This window comes from Salmo salar, chromosome ssa14 (genome assembly GCF_905237065.1).
Source record: "Salmo salar chromosome ssa14, Ssal_v3.1, whole genome shotgun sequence".
Lineage (NCBI taxonomy): Eukaryota > Metazoa > Chordata > Actinopteri > Salmoniformes > Salmonidae > Salmo > Salmo salar.
This window is the reverse complement of record NC_059455.1, coordinates 91,140,341-91,163,935: the sequence shown is the minus strand read 5'-3', so window position 1 is coordinate 91,163,935 and position 23,595 is coordinate 91,140,341. Positions and strand designations below refer to the sequence as shown.

At 47.8% G+C, this 23,595-nt stretch overlaps 1 protein-coding gene and 1 long non-coding RNA gene across 3 annotated transcripts in view; one reads left to right on the top strand and one right to left on the bottom strand.

The window, feature by feature from the left end:
• The window catches only part of LOC106570587 (cell division cycle-associated 7-like protein), a 29,523-nt gene that overhangs the window by 753 nt on the left and 5,175 nt on the right, over nucleotides 1-23,595 (bottom strand). Inside the window, exons 2-10 of one of the 2 annotated variants that reach the window (XM_014143039.2) lie at nucleotides 18,962-19,087; nucleotides 18,709-18,849; nucleotides 17,376-17,470; nucleotides 17,004-17,244; nucleotides 16,771-16,827; nucleotides 13,976-14,182; nucleotides 11,772-11,924; nucleotides 11,507-11,656; nucleotides 73-209 (exon numbers count right to left, since the gene is read on the bottom strand). In XM_014143039.2, the coding sequence (XP_013998514.1) occupies nucleotides 73-209; nucleotides 11,507-11,656; nucleotides 11,772-11,924; nucleotides 13,976-14,182; nucleotides 16,771-16,827; nucleotides 17,004-17,244; nucleotides 17,376-17,470; nucleotides 18,709-18,849; nucleotides 18,962-19,087 (1,307 nt within the window). The remainder of the gene's footprint in view (nucleotides 1-72; nucleotides 210-11,506; nucleotides 11,657-11,771; nucleotides 11,925-13,975; nucleotides 14,183-16,770; nucleotides 16,828-17,003; nucleotides 17,245-17,375; nucleotides 17,471-18,708; nucleotides 18,850-18,961; nucleotides 19,088-23,595) is intronic. The other variant, XM_014143040.2, reaches the window with a different exon arrangement.
• The window catches only part of LOC123726865 (uncharacterized), a 34,367-nt gene that overhangs the window by 9,448 nt on the left and 1,324 nt on the right, over nucleotides 1-23,595 (top strand). The window contains exons 2-6 of the long non-coding RNA XR_006759007.1: nucleotides 21,947-22,140; nucleotides 22,251-22,330; nucleotides 22,520-22,623; nucleotides 22,736-22,840; nucleotides 22,974-23,052. This is a non-coding gene — a long non-coding RNA (uncharacterized lncRNA). The remainder of the gene's footprint in view (nucleotides 1-21,946; nucleotides 22,141-22,250; nucleotides 22,331-22,519; nucleotides 22,624-22,735; nucleotides 22,841-22,973; nucleotides 23,053-23,595) is intronic.

Here is a 23,595-nt window from a genome sequence, read left to right as displayed (position 1 = left end):
ACACACACACACACACACACACACACACACACACACACACACACACACACACACACACACACACACACACACCTCTCCAGGTAATCTTGGACGTTGCTGTGGCCCTTGTGTTGAGCCAAATGGACCAGTTGTCCGGTTGCACAGCGTCCTTCTCTCCGTCGACACAGACTGCAGTTACAGATACCTCGACACAGAGGACACTCCCAGTCCTGGAGACAGAGGGGGAGACAGAGACAGACAGGGAGAGAGAGATACAGAGGGAGGGAGAAATAGAGTGGGAGGGCGAGAGAGAGATACAGAGAGGGAGGGAGAAAGAGAGAGGGAGGGAGAAAGAGAGAGGGAGGGAGAAAGAGAGAGGGAGGGAGGGAGAGATACAGAGGGAGGGAGAAATAGAGTGGGAGGGCGAGAGAGAGATACAGAGAGGGAGGGAGAAAGAGAGGGAGGGAGGGAGAGAGAGAGATACAGAGAGAGGGAGGGAGAAAGAGAGAGGGAGGGAGGGAGAGAGGGAGAGGGAGAAAGAGAGAGGGAGGGAGAAAGAGAGAGGGAGGGAGGGAGGGAGAAAGAGAGAGATACAGAGGGAGGGAGGGAGAGAGGGAGCGATAGAGAGAGGGAGGGAGCGATAGAGAGAGGGAGGGAGCGATAGAGAGAGAGCGATACAGAGAGAGCGAGAGAGAGATACAGAGAGAGCGAGAGAGAGATACAGAGAGAGGGAGGGAGAAAGAGAGAGGGAGGGCGAGAGAGAGATACAGAGAGAGGGAGGGAGAAAGAGAGAGGGAGGGAGGGAGAGAGGGAGAGGGAGAGAGAGGGAGAGGGAGAAAGAGAGAGGGAGGGAGAAAGAGATACAGAGGGAGGGAGGGAGAAAGAGAGAGATACAGAGGGAGGGAGGGAGAGAGGGAGCGATAGAGAGAGGGAGGGAGCGATAGAGAGAGGGAGGGAGCGATAGAGAGAGAGCGATACAGAGAGAGCGAGAGAGAGATACAGAGAGAGCGAGAGAGAGATACAGAGAGAGCGAGAGAGAGATACAGAGAGAGGGAGGGAGAAAGAGAGAGGGAGGGAGGGAGAGAGGGAGGGAGGGAGAGAGGGAGAGGGAGAAAGAGAGAGGGAGGGAGAAAGAGATACAGAGGGAGGGAGGGAGAAGAGAGAGAGATACAGAGGGAGGGAGGGAGAGATAGAGAGGGAGGGAGCGATAGAGAGAGGGAGGGAGCGATAGAGAGAGAGCGATACAGAGAGAGCGAGAGAGAGATACAGAGAGAGCGAGAGAGAGATACAGAGAGAGCGAGAGAGAGATACAGAGAGAGCGAGAGAGAGATACAGAGAGAGCGAGAGAGAGATACAGAGAGAGCGATAGCGAGAAGGATGGATAGAGAGCAAGAAGAATGGATACAGAGAGCGAGAGAGGGAGAAAGAGACGAAAGAGACATGGATTTAGTGCTGAAACAAAATATGATATGAACAAAATATGACCAGGTCTATCAGGGCTGTGTGTATATACTGACCGGGTCTATCAGGGCTGTGTGTATATACTGACCAGGTCTATCAGGGCTGTGTGTATATACTGACCAGGTCTATCAGGGCTGTGTGTATATACTGACCAGGTCTATCAGGGCTGTGTGTATATACTGACCAGGTCTATCAGGGCTGTGTGTATATACTGACCAGGTCTATCAGGGCTGTGTGTATATACTGACCAGGTCTAGTAGGGCTGTGTGTATATACTGACCGGGTCTATCAGGGCTGTGTGTATATACTGACCGGGTCTATCAGGGCTGTGTGTATATACTGACCGGGTCTATCAGGGCTGTGTGTATATACTGACCAGGTCTATCAGGGCTGTGTGTATATACTGACCAGGTCTATCAGGGCTGTGTGTATATACTGACCAGGTCTATCAGGGCTGTGTGTATATACTGACCGGGTCTATCAGGGCTGTGTGTATATACTGACCGGGTCTATCAGGGCTGTGTGTATATACTGACCGGGTCTATCAGGGCTGTGTGTATATACTGACCGGGTCTATCAGGGCTGTGTGTATATACTGACCGGGTCTATCAGGGCTGTGTGTATATACTGACCAGGTCTATCAGGGCTGTGTGTATATACTGACCAGGTCTATCAGGGCTGTGTGTATATACTGACCGGGTCTATCAGGGCTGTGTGTATATACTGACCGGGTCTATCAGGGCTGTGTGTATATACTGACCGGGTCTATCAGGGCTGTGTGTATATACTGACCGGGTCTATCAGGGCTGTGTGTATATACTGACCGGGTCTATCAGGGCTGTGTGTATATACTGACCGGGTCTATCAGGGCTGTGTGTATATACTGACCGGGTCTATCAGGGCTGTGTGTATATACTGACCGGGTCTATCAGGGCTGTGTGTATATACTGACCGGGTCTATCAGGGCTGTGTGTATATACTGACCGGGTCTATCAGGGCTGTGTGTATATACTGACCGGGTCTATCAGGGCTGTGTGTATATACTGACCGGGTCTATCAGGGCTGTGTGTATATACTGACCGGGTCTATCAGGGCTGTGTGTATATACTGACCGGGTCTATCAGGGCTGTGTGTATATACTGACCGGTCTATCAGGGCTGTGTGTATATACTGACCGGGTCTATCAGGGCTGTGTGTATATACTGACCGGGTCTATCAGGGCTGTGTGTATATACTGACCGGGTCTATCAGGGCTGTGTGTATATACTGACCGGGTCTATCAGGGCTGTGTGTATATACTGACCGGGTCTATCAGGGCTGTGTGTATATACTGACCGGGTCTATCAGGGCTGTGTGTATATACTGACCGGGTCTATCAGGGCTGTGTGTATATACTGACCGGGTCTATCAGGGCTGTGTGTATATACTGACCGGGTCTATCAGGGCTGTGTGTATATACTGACCAGGTCTATCAGGGCTGTGTGTATATACTGACCAGGTCTATCAGGGCTGTGTGTATATACTGACCAGGTCTATCAGGGCTGTGTGTATATACTGACCGGGTCTATCAGGGCTGTGTGTATATACTGACCGGGTCTATCAGGGCTGTGTGTATATACTGACCGGGTCTATCAGGGCTGTGTGTATATACTGACCGGGTCTATCAGGGCTGTGTGTATATACTGACCGGGTCTATCAGGGCTGTGTGTATATACTGACCGGGTCTATCAGGGCTGTGTGTATATACTGACCGGGTCTATCAGGGCTGTGTGTATATACTGACCGGGTCTATCAGGGCTGTGTGTATATACTGACCGGGTCTATCAGGGCTGTGTGTATATACTGACCGGGTCTATCAGGGCTGTGTGTATATACTGACCGGGTCTATCAGGGCTGTGTGTATATACTGACCGGGTCTATCAGGGCTGTGTGTATATACTGACCGGGTCTATCAGGGCTGTGTGTATATACTGACCGGGTCTATCAGGGCTGTGTGTATATACTGACCGGGTCTATCAGGGCTGTGTGTATATACTGACCGGGTCTATCAGGGCTGTGTGTATATACTGACCGGGTCTATCAGGGCTGTGTGTATATACTGACCGGGTCTATCAGGGCTGTGTGTATATACTGACCGGGTCTATCAGGGCTGTGTGTATATACTGACCGGGTCTATCAGGGCTGTGTGTATATACTGACCGGGTCTATCAGGGCTGTGTGTATATACTGACCGGGTCTATCAGGGCTGTGTGTATATACTGACCGGGTCTATCAGGGCTGTGTGTATATACTGACCGGGTCTATCAGGGCTGTGTGTATATACTGACCGGGTCTATCAGGGCTGTGTGTATATACTGACCGGGTCTATCAGGGCTGTGTGTATATACTGACCGGGTCTATCAGGGCTGTGTGTATATACTGACCAGGTCTATCAGGGCTGTGTGTATATACTGACCAGGTCTATCAGGGCTGTGTGTATATACTGACCGGGTCTATCAGGGCTGTGTGTATATACTGACCGGGTCTATCAGGGCTGTGTGTATATACTGACCGGGTCTATCAGGGCTGTGTGTATATACTGACCAGGTCTATCAGGGCTGTGTGTATATACTGACCAGGTCTATCAGGGCTGTGTGTATATACTGACCAGGTCTATCAGGGCTGTGTGTATATACTGACCGGGTCTATCAGGGCTGTGTGTATATACTGACCGGGTCTATCAGGGCTGTGTGTATATACTGACCGGGTCTATCAGGGCTGTGTGTATATACTGACCGGGTCTATCAGGGCTGTGTGTATATACTGACCGGGTCTATCAGGGCTGTGTGTATATACTGACCGGGTCTATCAGGGCTGTGTGTATATACTGACCGGGTCTATCAGGGCTGTGTGTATATACTGACCGGGTCTATCAGGGCTGTGTGTATATACTGACCGGGTCTATCAGGGCTGTGTGTATATACTGACCGGGTCTATCAGGGCTGTGTGTATATACTGACCGGGTCTATCAGGGCTGTGTGTATATACTGACCGGGTCTATCAGGGCTGTGTGTATATACTGACCGGGTCTATCAGGGCTGTGTGTATATACTGACCGGGTCTATCAGGGCTGTGTGTATATACTGACCGGGTCTATCAGGGCTGTGTGTATATACTGACCGGGTCTATCAGGGCTGTGTGTATATACTGACCGGGTCTATCAGGGCTGTGTGTATATACTGACCGGTCTATCAGGGCTGTGTGTATATACTGACCAGGTCTATCAGGGCTGTGTGTATATACTGACCAGGTCTATCAGGGCTGTGTGTATATACTGACCGGGTCTATCAGGGCTGTGTGTATATACTGACCGGGTCTATCAGGGCTGTGTGTATATACTGACCGGGTCTATCAGGGCTGTGTGTATATACTGACCGGGTCTATCAGGGCTGTGTGTATATACTGACCAGGTCTATCAGGGCTGTGTGTATATACTGACCGGGTCTATCAGGGCTGTGTGTATATACTGACCGGGTCTATCAGGGCTGTGTGTATATACTGACCGGGTCTATCAGGGCTGTGTGTATATACTGACCGGGTCTATCAGGGCTGTGTGTATATACTGACCAGGTCTATCAGGGCTGTGTGTATATACTGACCAGGTCTATCAGGGCTGTGTGTATATACTGACCAGGTCTATCAGGGCTGTGTGTATATACTGACCAGGTCTATCAGGGCTGTGTGTATATACTGACCGGGTCTATCAGGGCTGTGTGTATATACTGACCGGGTCTATCAGGGCTGTGTGTATATACTGACCAGGTCTATCAGGGCTGTGTGTATATACTGACCGGGTCTATCAGGGCTGTGTGTATATACTGACCAGGTCTATCAGGGCTGTGTGTATATACTGACCAGGTCTATCAGGGCTGTGTGTATATACTGACCGGGTCTATCAGGGCTGTGTGTATATACTGACCAGGTCTATCAGGGCTGTGTGTATATACTGACCGGGTCTATCAGGGCTGTGTGTATATACTGACCAGGTCTATCAGGGCTGTGTGTATATACTGACCAGGTCTATCAGGGCTGTGTGTATATACTGACCAGGTCTATCAGGGCTGTGTGTATATACTGACCGGGTCTATCAGGGCTGTGTGTATATACTGACCAGGTCTATCAGGGCTGTGTGTATATACTGACCAGGTCTATCAGGGCTGTGTGTATATACTGACCAGGTCTATCAGGGCTGTGTGTATATACTGACCGGGTCTATCAGGGCTGTGTGTATATACTGACCGGGTCTATCAGGGCTGTGTGTATATACTGACCAGGTCTATCAGGGCTGTGTGTATATACTGACCGGGTCTATCAGGGCTGTGTGTATATACTGACCAGGTCTATCAGGGCTGTGTGTATATACTGACCAGGTCTATCAGGGCTGTGTGTATATACTGACCAGGTCTATCAGGGCTGTGTGTATATACTGACCAGGTCTATCAGGGCTGTGTGTATATACTGACCAGGTCTATCAGGGCTGTGTGTATATACTGACCAGGTCCAGTAGGGCTGTGTGTATATACTGACCAGGTCTATCAGGGCTGTGTGTATATACTGACCAGGTCTATCAGGGCTGTGTGTATATACTGACCAGGTCTATCAGGGCTGTGTGTATATACTGACCAGGTCTATCAGGGCTGTGTGTATATACTGACCAGGTCTATCAGGGCTGTGTGTATATACTGACCAGGTCTATCAGGGCTGTGTGTATATACTGACCAGGTCTATCAGGGCTGTGTGTATATACTGACCAGGTCTATCAGGGCTGTGTGTATATACTGACCAGGTCTATCAGGGCTGTGTGTATATACTGACCAGGTCTATCAGGGCTGTGTGTATATACTGACCAGGTCCAGTAGGGCTGTGTGTATATACTGACCAGGTCTATCAGGGCTGTGTGTATATACTGACCAGGTCTATCAGGGCTGTGTGTATATACTGACCAGGTCTAGTAGGGCTGTGTGTATATACTGACCAGGTCTATCAGGGCTGTGTGTATATACTGACCAGGTCTAGTAGGGCTGTGTGTATATACTGACCAGGTCTATCAGGGCTGTGTGTATATACTGACCAGGTCTAGCAGGGCTGTGTGTATATACTGACCAGGTCTATCAGGGCTGTGTGTATATACTGACCAGGTCTATCAGGGCTGTGTGTATATACTGACCAGGTCTATCAGGGCTGTGTGTATATACTGACCAGGTCTAGCAGGGCTGTGTGTATATACTGACCAGGTCTATCAGGGCTGTGTGTATATACTGACCAGGTCTATCAGGGCTGTGTGTATATACTGACCAGGTCTATCAGGGCTGTGTGTATATACTGACCAGGTCCAGTAGGGCTGTGTGTATATACTGACCAGGTCTAGTAGGGCTGTGTGTATATACTGACCAGGTCTATCAGGGCTGTGTGTATATACTGACCAGGTCTATCAGGGCTGTGTGTATATACTGACCAGGTCTATCAGGGCTGTGTGTATATACTGACCAGGTCTATCAGGGCTGTGTGTATATACTGACCAGGTCTATCAGGGCTGTGTGTATATACTGACCGGGTCTATCAGGGCTGTGTGTATATACTGACCGGTCTATCAGGGCTGTGTGTATATACTGACCAGGTCTATCAGGGCTGTGTGTATATACTGACCAGGTCTATCAGGGCTGTGTGTATATACTGACCAGGTCTATCAGGGCTGTGTGTATATACTGACCAGGTCTATCAGGGCTGTGTGTATATACTGACCAGGTCTATCAGGGCTGTGTGTATATACTGACCGGGTCTATCAGGGCTGTGTGTATATACTGACCGGGTCTATCAGGGCTGTGTGTATATACTGACCGGGTCTATCAGGGCTGTGTGTATATACTGACCAGGTCTATCAGGGCTGTGTGTATATACTGACCAGGTCTATCAGGGCTGTGTGTATATACTGACCAGGTCTATCAGGGCTGTGTGTATATACTGACCAGGTCTATCAGGGCTGTGTGTATATACTGACCAGGTCTATCAGGGCTGTGTGTATATACTGACCAGGTCTATCAGGGCTGTGTGTATATACTGACCAGGTCTATCAGGGCTGTGTGTATATACTGACCAGGTCTATCAGGGCTGTGTGTATATACTGACCAGGTCTATCAGGGCTGTGTGTATATACTGACCGGGTCTATCAGGGCTGTGTGTATATACTGACCAGGTCTATCAGGGCTGTGTGTATATACTGACCGGGTCCAGTAGGGCTGTGTGTATATACTGACCAGGTCTATCAGGGCTGTGTGTATATACTGACCAGGTCTATCAGGGCTGTGTGTATATACTGACCAGGTCTATCAGGGCTGTGTGTATATACTGACCAGGTCTATCAGGGCTGTGTGTATATACTGACCAGGTCTATCAGGGCTGTGTGTATATACTGACCAGGTCTATCAGGGCTGTGTGTATATACTGACCAGGTCTATCAGGGCTGTGTGTATATACTGACCAGGTCTATCAGGGCTGTGTGTATATACTGACCGGTCTATCAGGGCTGTGTGTATATACTGACCGGGTCTATCAGGGCTGTGTGTATATACTGACCGGGTCTATCAGGGCTGTGTGTATATACTGACCGGGTCTATCAGGGCTGTGTGTATATACTGACCGGGTCTATCAGGGCTGTGTGTATATACTGACCGGGTCTATCAGGGCTGTGTGTATATACTGACCGGGTCTATCAGGGCTGTGTGTATATACTGACCGGTCTATCAGGGCTGTGTGTATATACTGACCAGGTCTATCAGGGCTGTGTGTATATACTGACCAGGTCTATCAGGGCTGTGTGTATATACTGACCAGGTCTATCAGGGCTGTGTGTATATACTGACCAGGTCTATCAGGGCTGTGTGTATATACTGACCAGGTCTATCAGGGCTGTGTGTATATACTGACCAGGTCTATCAGGGCTGTGTGTATATACTGACCAGGTCTATCAGGGCTGTGTGTATATACTGACCAGGTCTATCAGGGCTGTGTGTATATACTGACCAGGTCTATCAGGGCTGTGTGTATATACTGACCGGGTCTATCAGGGCTGTGTGTATATACTGACCGGGTCTATCAGGGCTGTGTGTATATACTGACCAGGTCTATCAGGGCTGTGTGTATATACTGACCAGGTCTATCAGGGCTGTGTGTATATACTGACCAGGTCTATCAGGGCTGTGTGTATATACTGACCGGGTCTATCAGGGCTGTGTGTATATACTGACCGGGTCTATCAGGGCTGTGTGTATATACTGACCGGTCTATCAGGGCTGTGTGTATATACTGACCGGGTCTATCAGGGCTGTGTGTATATACTGACCGGGTCTATCAGGGCTGTGTGTATATACTGACCAGGTCTATCAGGGCTGTGTGTATATACTGACCAGGTCTATCAGGGCTGTGTGTATATACTGACCAGGTCTATCAGGGCTGTGTGTATATACTGACCGGGTCTATCAGGGCTGTGTGTATATACTGACCGGGTCTATCAGGGCTGTGTGTATATACTGACCAGGTCTATCAGGGCTGTGTGTATATACTGACCAGGTCTATCAGGGCTGTGTGTATATACTGACCGGGTCTATCAGGGCTGTGTGTATATACTGACCGGGTCTATCAGGGCTGTGTGTATATACTGACCGGGTCTATCAGGGCTGTGTGTATATACTGACCGGGTCTATCAGGGCTGTGTGTATATACTGACCGGGTCTATCAGGGCTGTGTGTATATACTGACCGGGTCTATCAGGGCTGTGTGTATATACTGACCGGGTCTATCAGGGCTGTGTGTATATACTGACCGGGTCTATCAGGGCTGTGTGTATATACTGACCGGGTCTATCAGGGCTGTGTGTATATACTGACCGGGTCTATCAGGGCTGTGTGTATATACTGACCAGGTCTATCAGGGCTGTGTGTATATACTGACCAGGTCTATCAGGGCTGTGTGTATATACTGACCAGGTCTATCAGGGCTGTGTGTATATACTGACCAGGTCTATCAGGGCTGTGTGTATATACTGACCAGGTCTATCAGGGCTGTGTGTATATACTGACCAGGTCTATCAGGGCTGTGTGTATATACTGACCAGGTCTATCAGGGCTGTGTGTATATACTGACCAGGTCTATCAGGGCTGTGTGTATATACTGACCAGGTCTAGTAGGGCTGTGTGTATATACTGACCGGGTCTATCAGGGCTGTGTGTATATACTGACCGGGTCTATCAGGGCTGTGTGTATATACTGACCGGGTCTATCAGGGCTGTGTGTATATACTGACCAGGTCTAGTAGGGCTGTGTGTATATACTGACCAGGTCTAGTAGGGCTGTGTGTATATACTGACCAGGTCTAGTAGGGCTGTGTGTATATACTGACCAGGTCTATCAGGGCTGTGTGTATATACTGACCAGGTCTATCAGGGCTGTGTGTATATACTGACCAGGTCTATCAGGGCTGTGTGTATATACTGACCAGGTCTATCAGGGCTGTGTGTATATACTGACCAGGTCTATCAGGGCTGTGTGTATATACTGACCAGGTCTATCAGGGCTGTGTGTATATACTGACCAGGTCTATCAGGGCTGTGTGTATATACTGACCGGGTCTATCAGGGCTGTGTGTATATACTGACCAGGTCTATCAGGGCTGTGTGTATATACTGACCAGGTCTATCAGGGCTGTGTGTATATACTGACCAGGTCTATCAGGGCTGTGTGTATATACTGACCAGGTCTATCAGGGCTGTGTGTATATACTGACCAGGTCTATCAGGGCTGTGTGTATATACTGACCGGGTCTAGTAGGGCTGTGTGTATATACTGACCAGGTCTATCAGGGCTGTGTGTATATACTGACCAGGTCTATCAGGGCTGTGTGTATATACTGACCAGGTCTATCAGGGCTGTGTGTATATACTGACCGGGTCTATCAGGGCTGTGTGTATATACTGACCAGGTCTATCAGGGCTGTGTGTATATACTGACCAGGTCTATCAGGGCTGTGTGTATATACTGACCAGGTCTATCAGGGCTGTGTGTATATACTGACCAGGTCTATCAGGGCTGTGTGTATATACTGACCAGGTCTATCAGGGCTGTGTGTATATACTGACCGGGTCTATCAGGGCTGTGTGTATATACTGACCGGGTCTATCAGGGCTGTGTGTATATACTGACCGGGTCTATCAGGGCTGTGTGTATATACTGACCGGGTCTATCAGGGCTGTGTGTATATACTGACCGGGTCTATCAGGGCTGTGTGTATATACTGACCGGGTCTATCAGGGCTGTGTGTATATACTGACCAGGTCTATCAGGGCTGTGTGTATATACTGACCAGGTCTATCAGGGCTGTGTGTATATACTGACCAGGTCTATCAGGGCTGTGTGTATATACTGACCAGGTCTATCAGGGCTGTGTGTATATACTGACCAGGTCTATCAGGGCTGTGTGTATATACTGACCAGGTCTATCAGGGCTGTGTGTATATACTGACCAGGTCTATCAGGGCTGTGTGTATATACTGACCAGGTCTATCAGGGCTGTGTGTATATACTGACCGGGTCTATCAGGGCTGTGTGTATATACTGACCAGGTCTATCAGGGCTGTGTGTATATACTGACCAGGTCTATCAGGGCTGTGTGTATATACTGACCAGGTCTATCAGGGCTGTGTGTATATACTGACCAGGTCTATATGGGCTGTGTGTATATACTGACCAGGTCTATATGGGCTGTGTGTATATACTGACCAGGTCTATCAGGGCTGTGTGTATATACTGACCAGGTCTATCAGGGCTGTGTGTATATACTGACCGGGTCTATCAGGGCTGTGTGTATATACTGACCAGGTCTATCAGGGCTGTGTGTATATACTGACCAGGTCTATCAGGGCTGTGTGTATATACTGACCGGGTCTATCAGGGCTGTGTGTATATACTGACCAGGTCTATCAGGGCTGTGTGTATATACTGACCAGGTCTATCAGGGCTGTGTGTATATACTGACCGGGTCTAGCAGGGCTGTGTGTACGTCCTCTCCGTAGCGGTTCCTCAGACAGGGCCCACAGAACTGACCTTTGCCCCCTATACACACTCCACTACGACAGACCGTCTTGGTGTCCAGAGTTTTCTGTCTGCACTGGTGACACGTGCTGCCCTGATATAGACACACACATCAGATCCATCTCTATTACAGGACAGGAGACGGGGTAGACAGTACAACTGATGAAAAGTGACGACTGTAAAAGCCTTGCTGTGTGTGTGTGTCTTACGTGGTCCTTGTCCAGTATCTTGTCTCTGGCGCGTTGAGCCACGTTGTCCAGCTCTTCCTCTGTGATTTCATCCACTGATCTCACATGGGTAATTCTCTTCTTCTTCCCACTGCTCACCCTCCTCTTCTTCCCGCTTCTACCCAGCTCGTCCACCTGGCCCCACACACACACACACACACACACACACAATCACAATGATCAAAGGGTGTCTAGTGTGTGCATAATAACTATGGGTGTGCATGCTTTATGACTGTGTGTGTGTGTGTGTGTGCATGCATTATGACTGTGTGTGTGTGCATGCTTTATGACTGTGTGTGTGTGTGCATGCTTTATGACTGTGTGTGTGTGTGCATGCTTTATGACTGTGTGTGTGTGTGCATGCTTTATGACTGTGTGTGTGTGTGCATGCTTTATGACTGTGTGTGTGTGTGCATGCTTTATGACTGTGTGTGTCTGTCACAGGAGGTTGGTGATATCTTAAATGGGGAGGACGGGCTCGTGGTGATGGCTGGAGTGGAATCAGTGGAATGGTACCAGATGTTTGATGCCATTCCATTCGCGCCATTATTATGAGCCGTCCTCCTGTCAGCAGCCACCACTGGTGTTGACGTGTACCTCCAGTAGTGTAGTGTGTTGACGTGTACCTCCAGTAGTGTAGTGTGTTGACGTGTACCTCCAGTAGTGTAGTGTGTTGACGTGTACCTCCAGTAGTGTAGTGTGTTGACGTGTACCTCCAGTAGTGTAGTGTGTTGACGTGTACCTCCAGTAGTGTGTTGACGTGTACCTCCAGTAGTGTGTTGACGTGTACCTCCAGTAGTGTGTTGACGTGTACCTCCAGTAGTGTGTTGACGTGTACCTCCAGTAGTGTGTTGACGTGTACCTCATGTACCTCCAGTAGTGTGTTTACGTTGTCGTGGACGAATCAGAATTAGTTGGGTAACATAGATAATTAAGATGTTTTATTAGTATAATATGCTTATTTGAGGTACCTGTCATTAGAAAGTGTCCATTGGACTCTGGTGTCTTTTCAGTTGCACGTCTACCTTAGACACTCTCAGACACTTGGGGCCCAGAGAGGGGAGAGGTCAGATTTGTCTTCATATGGGAATGTGTCTTTACCTATTCTTAAACCATGTGAAGGGATGGCGTGATTAATGGGGAACCAATGACTTGTCTCCACAATGTCTGTGAGCAAGTCACTCCCTCCTTTTCTTTATTGTGGGGAGGATTATGGCAGTAAATGGACCCTTGTATGTCCTCTCTTAGATCTCACACTTATCCTGTGATAATATATGGCCTAGAGGCTCACTCCCCCCAGTGAGCCTGTCCAGGAGTAGGGTCAAGAGGGGGTTTGCTTGAGATGGGAGTATCTAGAGTTGACAATTGATATATGCCATTGGATGAAATAGTTCTGTTCAATACCGTACCAGGGAGGGACGGTTCTAAGGAGACCAGATACTGGGCTATACAATTAATCCTGTTGACATAGCAGTTACTGTCTGATGTGTTTTATTGATATCTGTCATACAAAACTTAACCTTTGTGAACTGTTACTAAGTATCTGTGGTTTGTCAATGTACGTTGAAGGGGCTGTATCGTTGCTATAAAAGATCCCTGTAGCCATTCTGTAATCACCTCATTAAATGATTCATTCGAGAGAGTGCATTATTGGGGGTCAAGAACTTTTGCAAAAGTATCTTAAGTATTAAAGATGTAGTTTAACTCGGACTGGTGTGTTTGTAACTCCTCATTTGGTAATGCGGAAATTAGCCACCACAACGTGTACCTCCAGTAGTGTAGTGTGTTGACGTGTACCTCCAGTAGTGTGTACCTCCAGTAGTGTGTACCTCCAGTAGTGTAGTGTGTTGACGTGTACCTCCAGTAGTGTAGTGTGTTGACGTGTACCTCCAGTAGTGTAGTGTGTTGACGTGTACCTCCAGTAGTGTAGTGTGTTGACGTGTACCTCCAGTAGTGTAGTGTGTTGACGTGTACCTCCAGTAGTGTAGTGTGTTGACGTGTACCTCCAGTAGTGTAGTGTGTTGACGTGTACCTCCAGTAGTGTAGTGTGTTGACGTGTACCTCCAGTAGTGTAGTGTGTTGACGTGTACCTCCAGTAGTGTGTTTACGTGCACCTCCAGTAGTGTGTTTACGTGCACCTCCAGTAGTGTGTTTACGTGTACCTCCAGTAGTGTGTTTACGTGTACCTCCAGTAGTGTGTTTACGTGTACCTCCAGTAGTTTCCCGACGTCGATAGTCCTCACGGATCTGTCGTGTCGTGAAGGGGAGGTACTGCTCTCCTCCACCCCAAACTTCTCTGGCGGTCTGGCCGCACGCGACGGGTTCCTCCTCTCGCCCCCCTCACACACACCTCGTCTACGAGGGGGCGGCTTCTCACTCACACGCCTCTTCTTCTGGAACACAACAACACCCACAATGCAACAGTCAGGACCACAACACCCAGAAGTCATGAGTCACCTGAGAAAGTCAGCACGTTTGGGGGGGGGGATCAGCTTGAACCAGACGAGGTGTAGCATCACTAATCTATGGGATGCAAGGTGATTTACACATTCAGTCGGATTGCAATCTAGTGGTGTCGTTCTACGAAATGAGTGCTTTTTGTCCCTTTGATATTATTATTATTTTGGACATTTTTTACCCCCTTTTTGTCCCCAACTTCGTGATTACGATCTTGTCTCATCACTGCAACTCCCCAACAGGCTTCGGAGAGGCGAAGGTCGAGTCATGCATCCTCCGAAACATGACCCGCCAAGCCGCGTTTCACCCGCCCGCTTAACCCGGAACCCAGCCCTACCAACGTGTCGGAGGAAACACTGTTCAACTGACAACCAGGGTTAGCCTGCAGGCTCCCTGCCCACCACAAGGAGGCGCTAGAGTGCGATGAACAAAGTAAAACCCTCCCGGTCAAGCCCTCCCCTAACCCGGAAGACGCTGGACCAATTGTGAGCCGCCCTATGGAACTCTATTATATTAAATGAAGTGACCTTTAATATAGGCCACATGGAAAATTCAATAAAATCTGATTTCTTTTATATGAATAATGACTTGCTAAATGTGTCCCTCTGTGCATCTTCTGTGACTTCTAGGAAGATTTTAACCCCAACATTTACCCAAGTTTTCACCATCATTGTAAAGCCCTAGTTATGTTGTTGCTTATTATTCATTTCGTGTGATTAGTGATTCATTTTAAGATGAAAAAAAACAAACATTAAGATCAACCCTGTTACGTGAACTGAACTTTTGTTTTGTGAAATTATTCCTTCGAAATGTTTTAACAATAAAACAATTGTGATGCTTGCATACAATTAGTTTTTATTTCACCTTGATTTATTTTGCCCTACCTGCCACACAACGCTCTTCCATTCCCTACCTGCCACCCGCTTCCATTCCCTACCTGCCACTCAACCCGCTTCCATTCCCCCTGCCACTCGCTTCCATTCCCCCTGCCACGCGCTTCCATTCCCTCTGCCACGCGCTTCCATTCCCTCTGCCACGCGCTTCCATTCCCTCTGCCACGCGCTTCCATTCCCTACCTGCCACTCAACCCGCTTCCATTCCCCCTGCCACGCGCTTCCATTCCCTACCTGCCACTCAACCCGCTTCCATTCCCTACCTGCCACTCAACCCGCTTCCATTCCCTACCTGCCACGCGCTTCCATGCCCTACCTGCCACGCGCTTCCATTCCCTACCTGCCACGCGCTTCCATTCCCTACCTGCCACGCGCTTCCATTCCCTACCTGCCACTCAACCCGCTTCCATTCCCTACCTGCCACTCAACCCGCTTCCATTCCCTACCTGCCACTCAACCCGCTTCCATTCCCTACCTGCCACTCAACCCGCTTCCATTCCCTACCTGCCACGCGCTTTCATTCCCTACCTGCCACTCAACCCGCTTCCATTCCCTACCTGCCACGCGCTTTCATTCCCCCTGCCACGCGCTTCCATTCCCTACCTGCCACGCAACAAGCTTTCATTCCCCCTGCCACTCAACCCGCTTCCATTCCCTACCTGCCACGCGCTTCCATTCCCTACCTGCCACACAACAAGCTTTCATTCCCCCTGCCACGCGCTTCCATTCCCTACCTGCCACGCAACAAGCTTTCATTCCCCCTGCCACTCAACCCGCTTCCATTCCCTACCTGCCACACAACAAGCTTTCATTCCCCCTGCCACGCGCTTCCATTCCCTACCTGCCACACAACAAGCTTTCATTCCCCCTGCCACACAACAAGCTTTCATTCCCCCTGCCACGCAACAAGCTTTCATTCCCCCTGCCACTCAACCCGCTTCCATTCCCTACCTGCCACGCGCTTCCATTCCCTACCTGCCACACAACAAGCTTTCATTCCCCCTGCCACGCGCTTCCATTCCCTACCTGCCACGCAACAAGCTTTCATTCCCCCTGCCACACGCTTCCATTCCCTACCTGCCACGCAACAAGCTTTCATTCCCCCTGCCACTCAACCCGCTTCCATTCCCTACCTGCCACGCGCTTCCATTCCCTACCTGCCACACAACAAGCTTTCATTCCCCCCTGCCACGCGCTTCCATTCCCTACCTGCCACACAACAAGCTTTCATTCCCCCTGCCACACAACAAGCTTTCATTCCCCCCTGCCACGCGCTTCCATTCCCTACCTGCCACACAACAAGCTTTCATTCCCCCTGCCACACAACAAGCTTTCATTCCCCCTGCCACGCGCTTCCATTCCCTACCTGCCACACAACAAGCTTCCATTCCCCCTGCCACACAACAAGCTTCCATTCCCCCTGCCACACAATTTAATTTACAGGCTAATCACAAAATGTTAACATTTTGTGAGAAAAAAAAACACTTTTCCTTCTCACATTGCATCCTCAACTTGCAGGTTCAGTTAGTATGAATTACCATAATCTAAAAGGTGTTACACTAGGCACCTAATTTGGTAAATTAAATCTCCACCAACAAACTGTAGCTCAGTCTAGTGTGCAGTGTACTCACGGTAGGAGACGAGGTGACTTCAGACATGTTGGTCAGGTCAGCAAACAGCTTGGCCAACTAGGAGGACAACAACAGCAAACCAGAGGATGAGAAGACACTTCTAATACACACAATAATAACAACAAGAGACAGGAATCACAGGAGTGAAAGGAGGTGGAACAGAGGGTTTGGGTTCAGTAGTATTTCTGACTAAGGGACACGACGACCCTGGTCAAGGGTTAGAGGTCATGTACCATGGCTTTGTTCTCCTGGATGTTCTTGGCTCGTTTACTTAGAACCCGCGACTCGACCTCCATCTTCTCTTTTCCTAGCGCCTCTTTCTTTGGGGGCGGTTTCTGATCCTGTGTCTCCCTCCCACTGGACTCCTGAGACAAACCCCTTTTCAGATGCAGCCTCTCATTGGTTCGCCTCTCCGGAGGGGCGGCGTTGATTGGTGCCTCCCGTTTCTGGGCAGAGAGTCTTTTTGTGGGAAACCTGAAGCAGAATTATCAATATAATTCAAAAATGTATTTCCATCGACTGGTACTTCCAGGCTAAAAATCAAAAATCCGGCTAACGAAAACCCTGACACACAGGTACACACAGGTACACACAGGTACACACACCTGAAGGCGACACAGAGACTCTTCCTCTTGTGTGTGTCTGGCTCCTCCCCCTCGGAGTAGAACCCTGTGTCCTCATCACTCTCCTCCGCTATACACTGGAACGACAGAACGAGAGAAAAGAAGAAAGATGAGTCATGTTATAACCAAGAATCCTCATACGCACATCCCACTGGAGAGAACAGGAAGACAGAACAGGAAACGAGAGACAAGAGAGAACAGGGAGACAGAACAGGAAACGAGAGACAAGCGAGAACAGGGAGACAGAACAGGAAACGAGAGACAAGAGAGAACAGGAAGACAGAACAGGAAACGAGAGACAAGAGAGAACAGGAAGACAGAACAGGAAACGAGAGACAAGCGAGAACAGGAAGACAGAACAGGAAACGAGAGACAAGAGAGAACAGGAAGACAGAACAGGAAACGAGAGACAAGAGAGAACAGGAAGACAGAACAGGAAACGAGAGACAAGAGAGAACAGGAAGACAGAACAGGAAACGAGAGACAAGAGAACAGGAAGACAGAACAGGAAACGAGAGACAAGAGAGAACAGGAAGACAGAACAGGAAACGAGAGACAAGCGAGAACAGGGAGACAGAACAGGAAACGAGAGACAAGCGAGAACAGGAAGACAGAACAGGAAACGAGAGACAAGAGAGAACAGGAAGACAGAACAGGAAACGAGAGACAAGAGAGAACAGGAAGACAGAACAGGAAACGAGAGACAAGCGAGAACAGGGAGACAGAACAGGAAACGAGAGACAAGAGAGAACAGGGAGACAGAACAGGAAACGAGAGACAAGAGAGAACAGGAAGACAGAACAGGAAACGAGAGACAAGAGAAAACAGGGAGACAGAACAGGAAACGAGAGACAAGCGAGAACAGGAAGACAGAACAGGAAACGAGAGACAAGCGAGAACAGGGAGACAGAACAGGAAACGAGAGACAAGAGAGAACAGGGAGACAGAACAGGAAACGAGAGACAAGCGAGAACAGGAAGACAGAACAGGAAACGAGAGACAAGCGAGAACAGGAAGACAGAACAGGAAACGAGAGACAAGAGAGAACAGGAAGACAGAACAGGAAACGAGAGACAAGAGAGAACAGGAAGACAGAACAGGAAACGAGAGACAAGCGAGAACAGGGAGACAGAACAGGAAACGAGAGACAAGCGAGAACAGGGAGACAGAACAGGAAACGAGAGACAAGAGAGAACAGGGAGACAGAACAGGAAACGAGAGACAAGAGAGAACAGGAAGACAGAACAGGAAACGAGAGACAAGAGAGAACAGGAAGACAGAACAGGAAACGAGAAAACAAGTTAGGTCTCAGCACCATAGCCTTCGTCCTGCTTCTGGAACCCCTCTTCTCCTCCTCTTCCTCACTGAAGCCCTCAAACTCCTCCCCCTCATTGTCAGAATGGCTAAACAGACTAACCAACTCAGAGGTCACAAACTTTGACCTGAAAGATATGGCCTGGAGAGAGGGAGAGAGATGGATGGATTATTTCACTAGCTAACTGTAGCAGAATAAAGAAACAAGGATTGCAGTGTGTGTATGTGTGGGGTACTGATCAGCAGCTACCAACCGGCTTCCCAGAGTCCTCGGAGGCTAGGCTGTCTGACTCGCTGTCACTCAGCACTGGCCCGGCGAAACCCAGGAAGTCCTCGTCATCACTGGGACTCTCAAAGATGGCCGCCAGGGCCCTGGGGGTCTAGGGGAAGAGGGGCAACAGATTAAAAAGGGGCAATCTGCATTTGATATACATTTTTTTGAATTTTCAATTACTGATATGTACCCATTGATTCTTAAAGAATATAACTTGTAAATGCTTCATGAGCTTAGTTTAACTGTCGTACCCCATCAGAACCCAAAATATAAGCTTGTTTTGCTTCAATGTTTGTAAACATTGTAAATGTAAACAGACACTATGTGAAGAATACGGGGCGGTAACATTAAGACCACCTGCTCTTTCCATGACAGACTGACCAGGTGAATCCAGGTGAAAGCTATGACCCCTTATTGATGTCACTTGATAAATCCACTACACATCAGTGTAAATGAAGGGGATTTTTGAGCCTTGAGGCAATTGAGACATGGCTTGTGTACCTTTGAACGGGGTATGGTAGTAGGTGTCAGGCGCACCGGTTTGTGTCAAGAACTGCAACGCTGCCGAGTTTCATACACTCAACAGTTTTCCGTGTGTATCAAGAATGGTCCACCACCCAAAGGACATCCAACCAACTTAACAAACTATGGTTTTGGCAAGTCGGTCAGGACATCTACTTTGTACATGACAAGTCATCTTTCCAACAATTGTTAACAGACAGATTATTTCACTTAATCACAATTCCAGTGGGTCAGAAGTTTACATACACTAAGTTGACTGTGCCTTTAAACATCTTGGAAAATTCCAGAAAATTGTGTCATGGCTTTAGAAGCTTCTGATAAATGATGTCAATTAGCCTGAGTCAATTGGAGGTGTACCTGTGGATGTATTTCAAGGCCAACCTTCAAACTCAGTGCCTCTTTATTTGACATCATGAGAAAATCAAAAGAAAATCAGCCAAGACCTCAGGAAAAGAATTGTAGACCTCCAAAAGTCTGGTCCATCCTTGGGAGCAATTTCCAAACGCCTGAAGGTACCATGTTCATCTGTACAAACAATAGTACACCAGTATAAACACCATGGGACCACGCAGCCGTCATACCGCTCAGGAAGGAGATGCGTTCTGTCTCCTACAAATGAAGGTACTTTGGTGCGAAAAGTGCAAATCAATCCTAGAACAACAGCAAAGGACCTTGTGAAGATGCTGGAGGAAACAGGTACAAAAGTATCTATATCCACAGTAAAACGAGTCCTATATCGACATAACCTGAAAGGCCGCTCGGCAAGGAAGAAGCACCTGCTCCAAAACCGCCATAAAAAAAGCCAGACTACGGTTTGCAACTGCACATGGGGACAAAGATAATACTATTTGGAGAAATGTCCTCAGGTCTGAACAAACAAAAATATAATTGTTTGGCCATAATGACCATTGTTAGGTTTGGAGGAAAAAGGGGGATGCTTGCAAGCCGAAGAACACCATCCCAACCGTGAAGCACGGGGGTGGCAGCATCATGTTGTGGGGGTGCTTTGCTGCAGGAGGGACTGGTGCACTTCACAAAATAGATGGCATCATGAGGATGATGTGGATATGATGTGGATATACTGAAGCAACATCTCAAGACATCAGTCAGGAAGTTAAAGCTTGGTTGCAAATGGGTCTTCCAAATGGACAATGACCCCAATCATACTTCCAAAGTTATGGCAAAATAGCTTAAGGACAACAAAGTCAAGGTATTGGAGTGGCCATCACAAAGCCCTGACCTCAATCCCATAGAAACTTTGTGGGCAGAACTGAAAAAGCGTGTGCGAGCAAGGAGGCCTACAAACCTGACTCAGTTACACCAGCTCTGTCAGGAGGAATGGGCCAAAATTCACCCAACTTATTGTGGGAAGCTTGTGGAAGGCTACCCAAAACGTTTGACCCAAGTTAAACAATTTAAAGGCAATATGCTACCAAATACTAATCGAGTGTATGTAAACTTCTGACCCACTGGGAATGTGATGAAAGAAATAAAAGCTGAAATAAATCCTTCTCTACTATTATTCTGACATTTCACATTCTTAAAATAAAGTGGTGATCCTAACTGACCTAAAACAGGGAATTTTTACTCGGATTAAATGTCAGGAATTGTGAAAAACTGAGTTTAAATGTTTTTGGCTGAGGTGTATGTAAACTTCTGACTTCAACTGTAGATAAAGAAAATACTGTGTAATAGGAAGAAATAATTTAAGCTATTTTTAGAGGTTGCTAGCTACTGTAGTACTACTAATTTACCTCAGCCTGCCTCGTCTGCTAGCCAGACAGTTTATTTAGCAAACGTTAGCTAGCTACTGTAAGTGTTACTGTTTGTATATAGCTTGCACTTCAATGGCATCCCTCAAGGAGATTTAATTTGATATTTTCAACCAGGTGAAGTACTACGAAGGCACCAACAGGTGCAACATTCAGAGAAATTAACTTCTATTAGGTAACGGGACAGATTTAGCTATGTACAATTATTTTCCATCTAGCTAGTTGGTCATCTACATGTCGCTAGCTATACATATAGTTCAGTGGAGGCTGCTGAGGGAAGGATGGCTCATAATAATGTCTGTAATGGAGTAAATGGAATGGTATCAGACACCTGGTTTCCATGTGGTTGATACCATTCCACCGACTCCATTCCAGCCATCATTATGAGCCGTCCTCCTCTCAGCAGCCTCCACTGGTATAGTTATGTCTGTCACATTGAGGCGTCTAGCTATAAGTTAAACCTGATCAATCAAATGGATAGTAAGCAATTATGGTAACTAACTGCCCTTAACTAGGTGTCTTCACTAGACAGACAGACAAGACAAGACAGAGGGAGGGAGGGAGGAAGTGAGAAAGAGAGAAAGGAAGACAGAAAAGAAATGGAGAAACAGAGAAAGACAGCAGTGCAAATGTACTTCGACTTGAGTATTTCAATAACTCTTCTCTTCCAGCTTGTTAGGCAATCATATGTACCTACAGGGGAAGGATGGCCAGCCACACAGGAGGGTGATTTTCACTACGGAGGAGAAGGAGGCCGTGCTGACCGAGATGCATGCTGGCCATTTCGGAGTGAAACGCATGATTGCCAAAATCAACCTACGCATCTTCTGACGGGGAATTGTCAAGGAGGTGGACAGCTGGACAAGTGAAATAACCTTTTGTTTATCAATCCATTACATCTGAAATTATTATGATTTCAATGAATGTCATATCAGAGAGCACACAATGTTTAAATGTGTCACTTTGTGCTTAAAGGTCAGTACCTTGTCTAGCCTGACAGAAGTTGGCACCGAGGTTGAAGCCCATCAAAGTTGTTTCATCACGGCACATGATCGGTAAGTGTCCCAATTCAAACTTTGCCCTGATAAGTAGTTTTGTAATGGTTGCTTTATTTGGACCACAGCAGAGTTCAATATTATAGAATGTGTGTGTCAGTAACCTTACAAATATGACAATCTGCCTACTGTATGACACAGATACGGGTAAGAATAAAGTCATCTTCTCTCGAACACTTTAAATGTTAGGGGTGGACCTCATTGGACCCGTCACTAAATCCAGGAATGGCAACAGCTGGTGTCTGACGGCGACCGGTCACTTTACCAAGTGGGTGGAGGCAATAACCATTAAGGTCAGTAAAGGAAGAGAAAGTGCTTAACTATAAATTCCCTTCTGTAACCCATTAAAAAAAGGGCGCTTGGAAACAAAAATAGAATTTTTCGTTTTGTATGATACCCATCAAGGACGAGACTGGCGAGGCCACCTCCAAGGCGATGATGGACATCTTCAACACCCACGGTTCTCCTGAGGTCATCTTGAGTAACCGAAGTCATGAACGCTGGAACAAGGTACGGCTGTTATAGGTTATATTCTGTCACCAATGGCTTGTTTTACAATTTGTTTTTGTATGATACATAAATCAGACATATTTCAATATCTTACATTGTCAATAGATATCGCTTTCCACACCTCCTCCTCCAGGTTTGGTGGATGGACCAACCAGACTGCCATGGGCAAGTCTCTTGATTGGTACCAGGAAGGGTGGGAGAACAACCTGAAGGTAATTATCTTTGCACACAACAGCAGCGGATGTACCGATCCTGTGCAGGTGTTGTTACACGTGGTCTGCCACTGAGAGGACGATCAGCTGTCCGTCCTGTCTCCCTGTAGCGCTGTCTTAAGCGCCTCACAGTACGGACATTGCAATTTATTGCCCTGGCCACATCTGCAGTCCTCATGCCTCCTTGCAGCATGCCTAAGGCACGTTCACACAGATGAGCTGGGACCCTGGGCATCTTTCTTTTGGTGTTTTTCAGAGTCAGTAGAAAGGCCTCTTTAGTGTCCTAAGTTTTCATAACGGTGACCTTAATTGCCTACCGTCTGTAAGCTGTTAGTGTCTTAACGACAGTTCCACAGGTGCATGTTCCTTAATTGTTTATGGTTAATTGAACAAGCATGGGAAACAGTGTTTAAACCCTTTACAATGAAGATCTGTGAAGTTATTTGGATTTTTACAAATTATTTTGGAAAGACAGGGTCCTGAAAAAAGGGACGTTTTTTTGTTGTTTCTGAGTTTGTGTGATTGACTCAGTGTTGTTGTTGG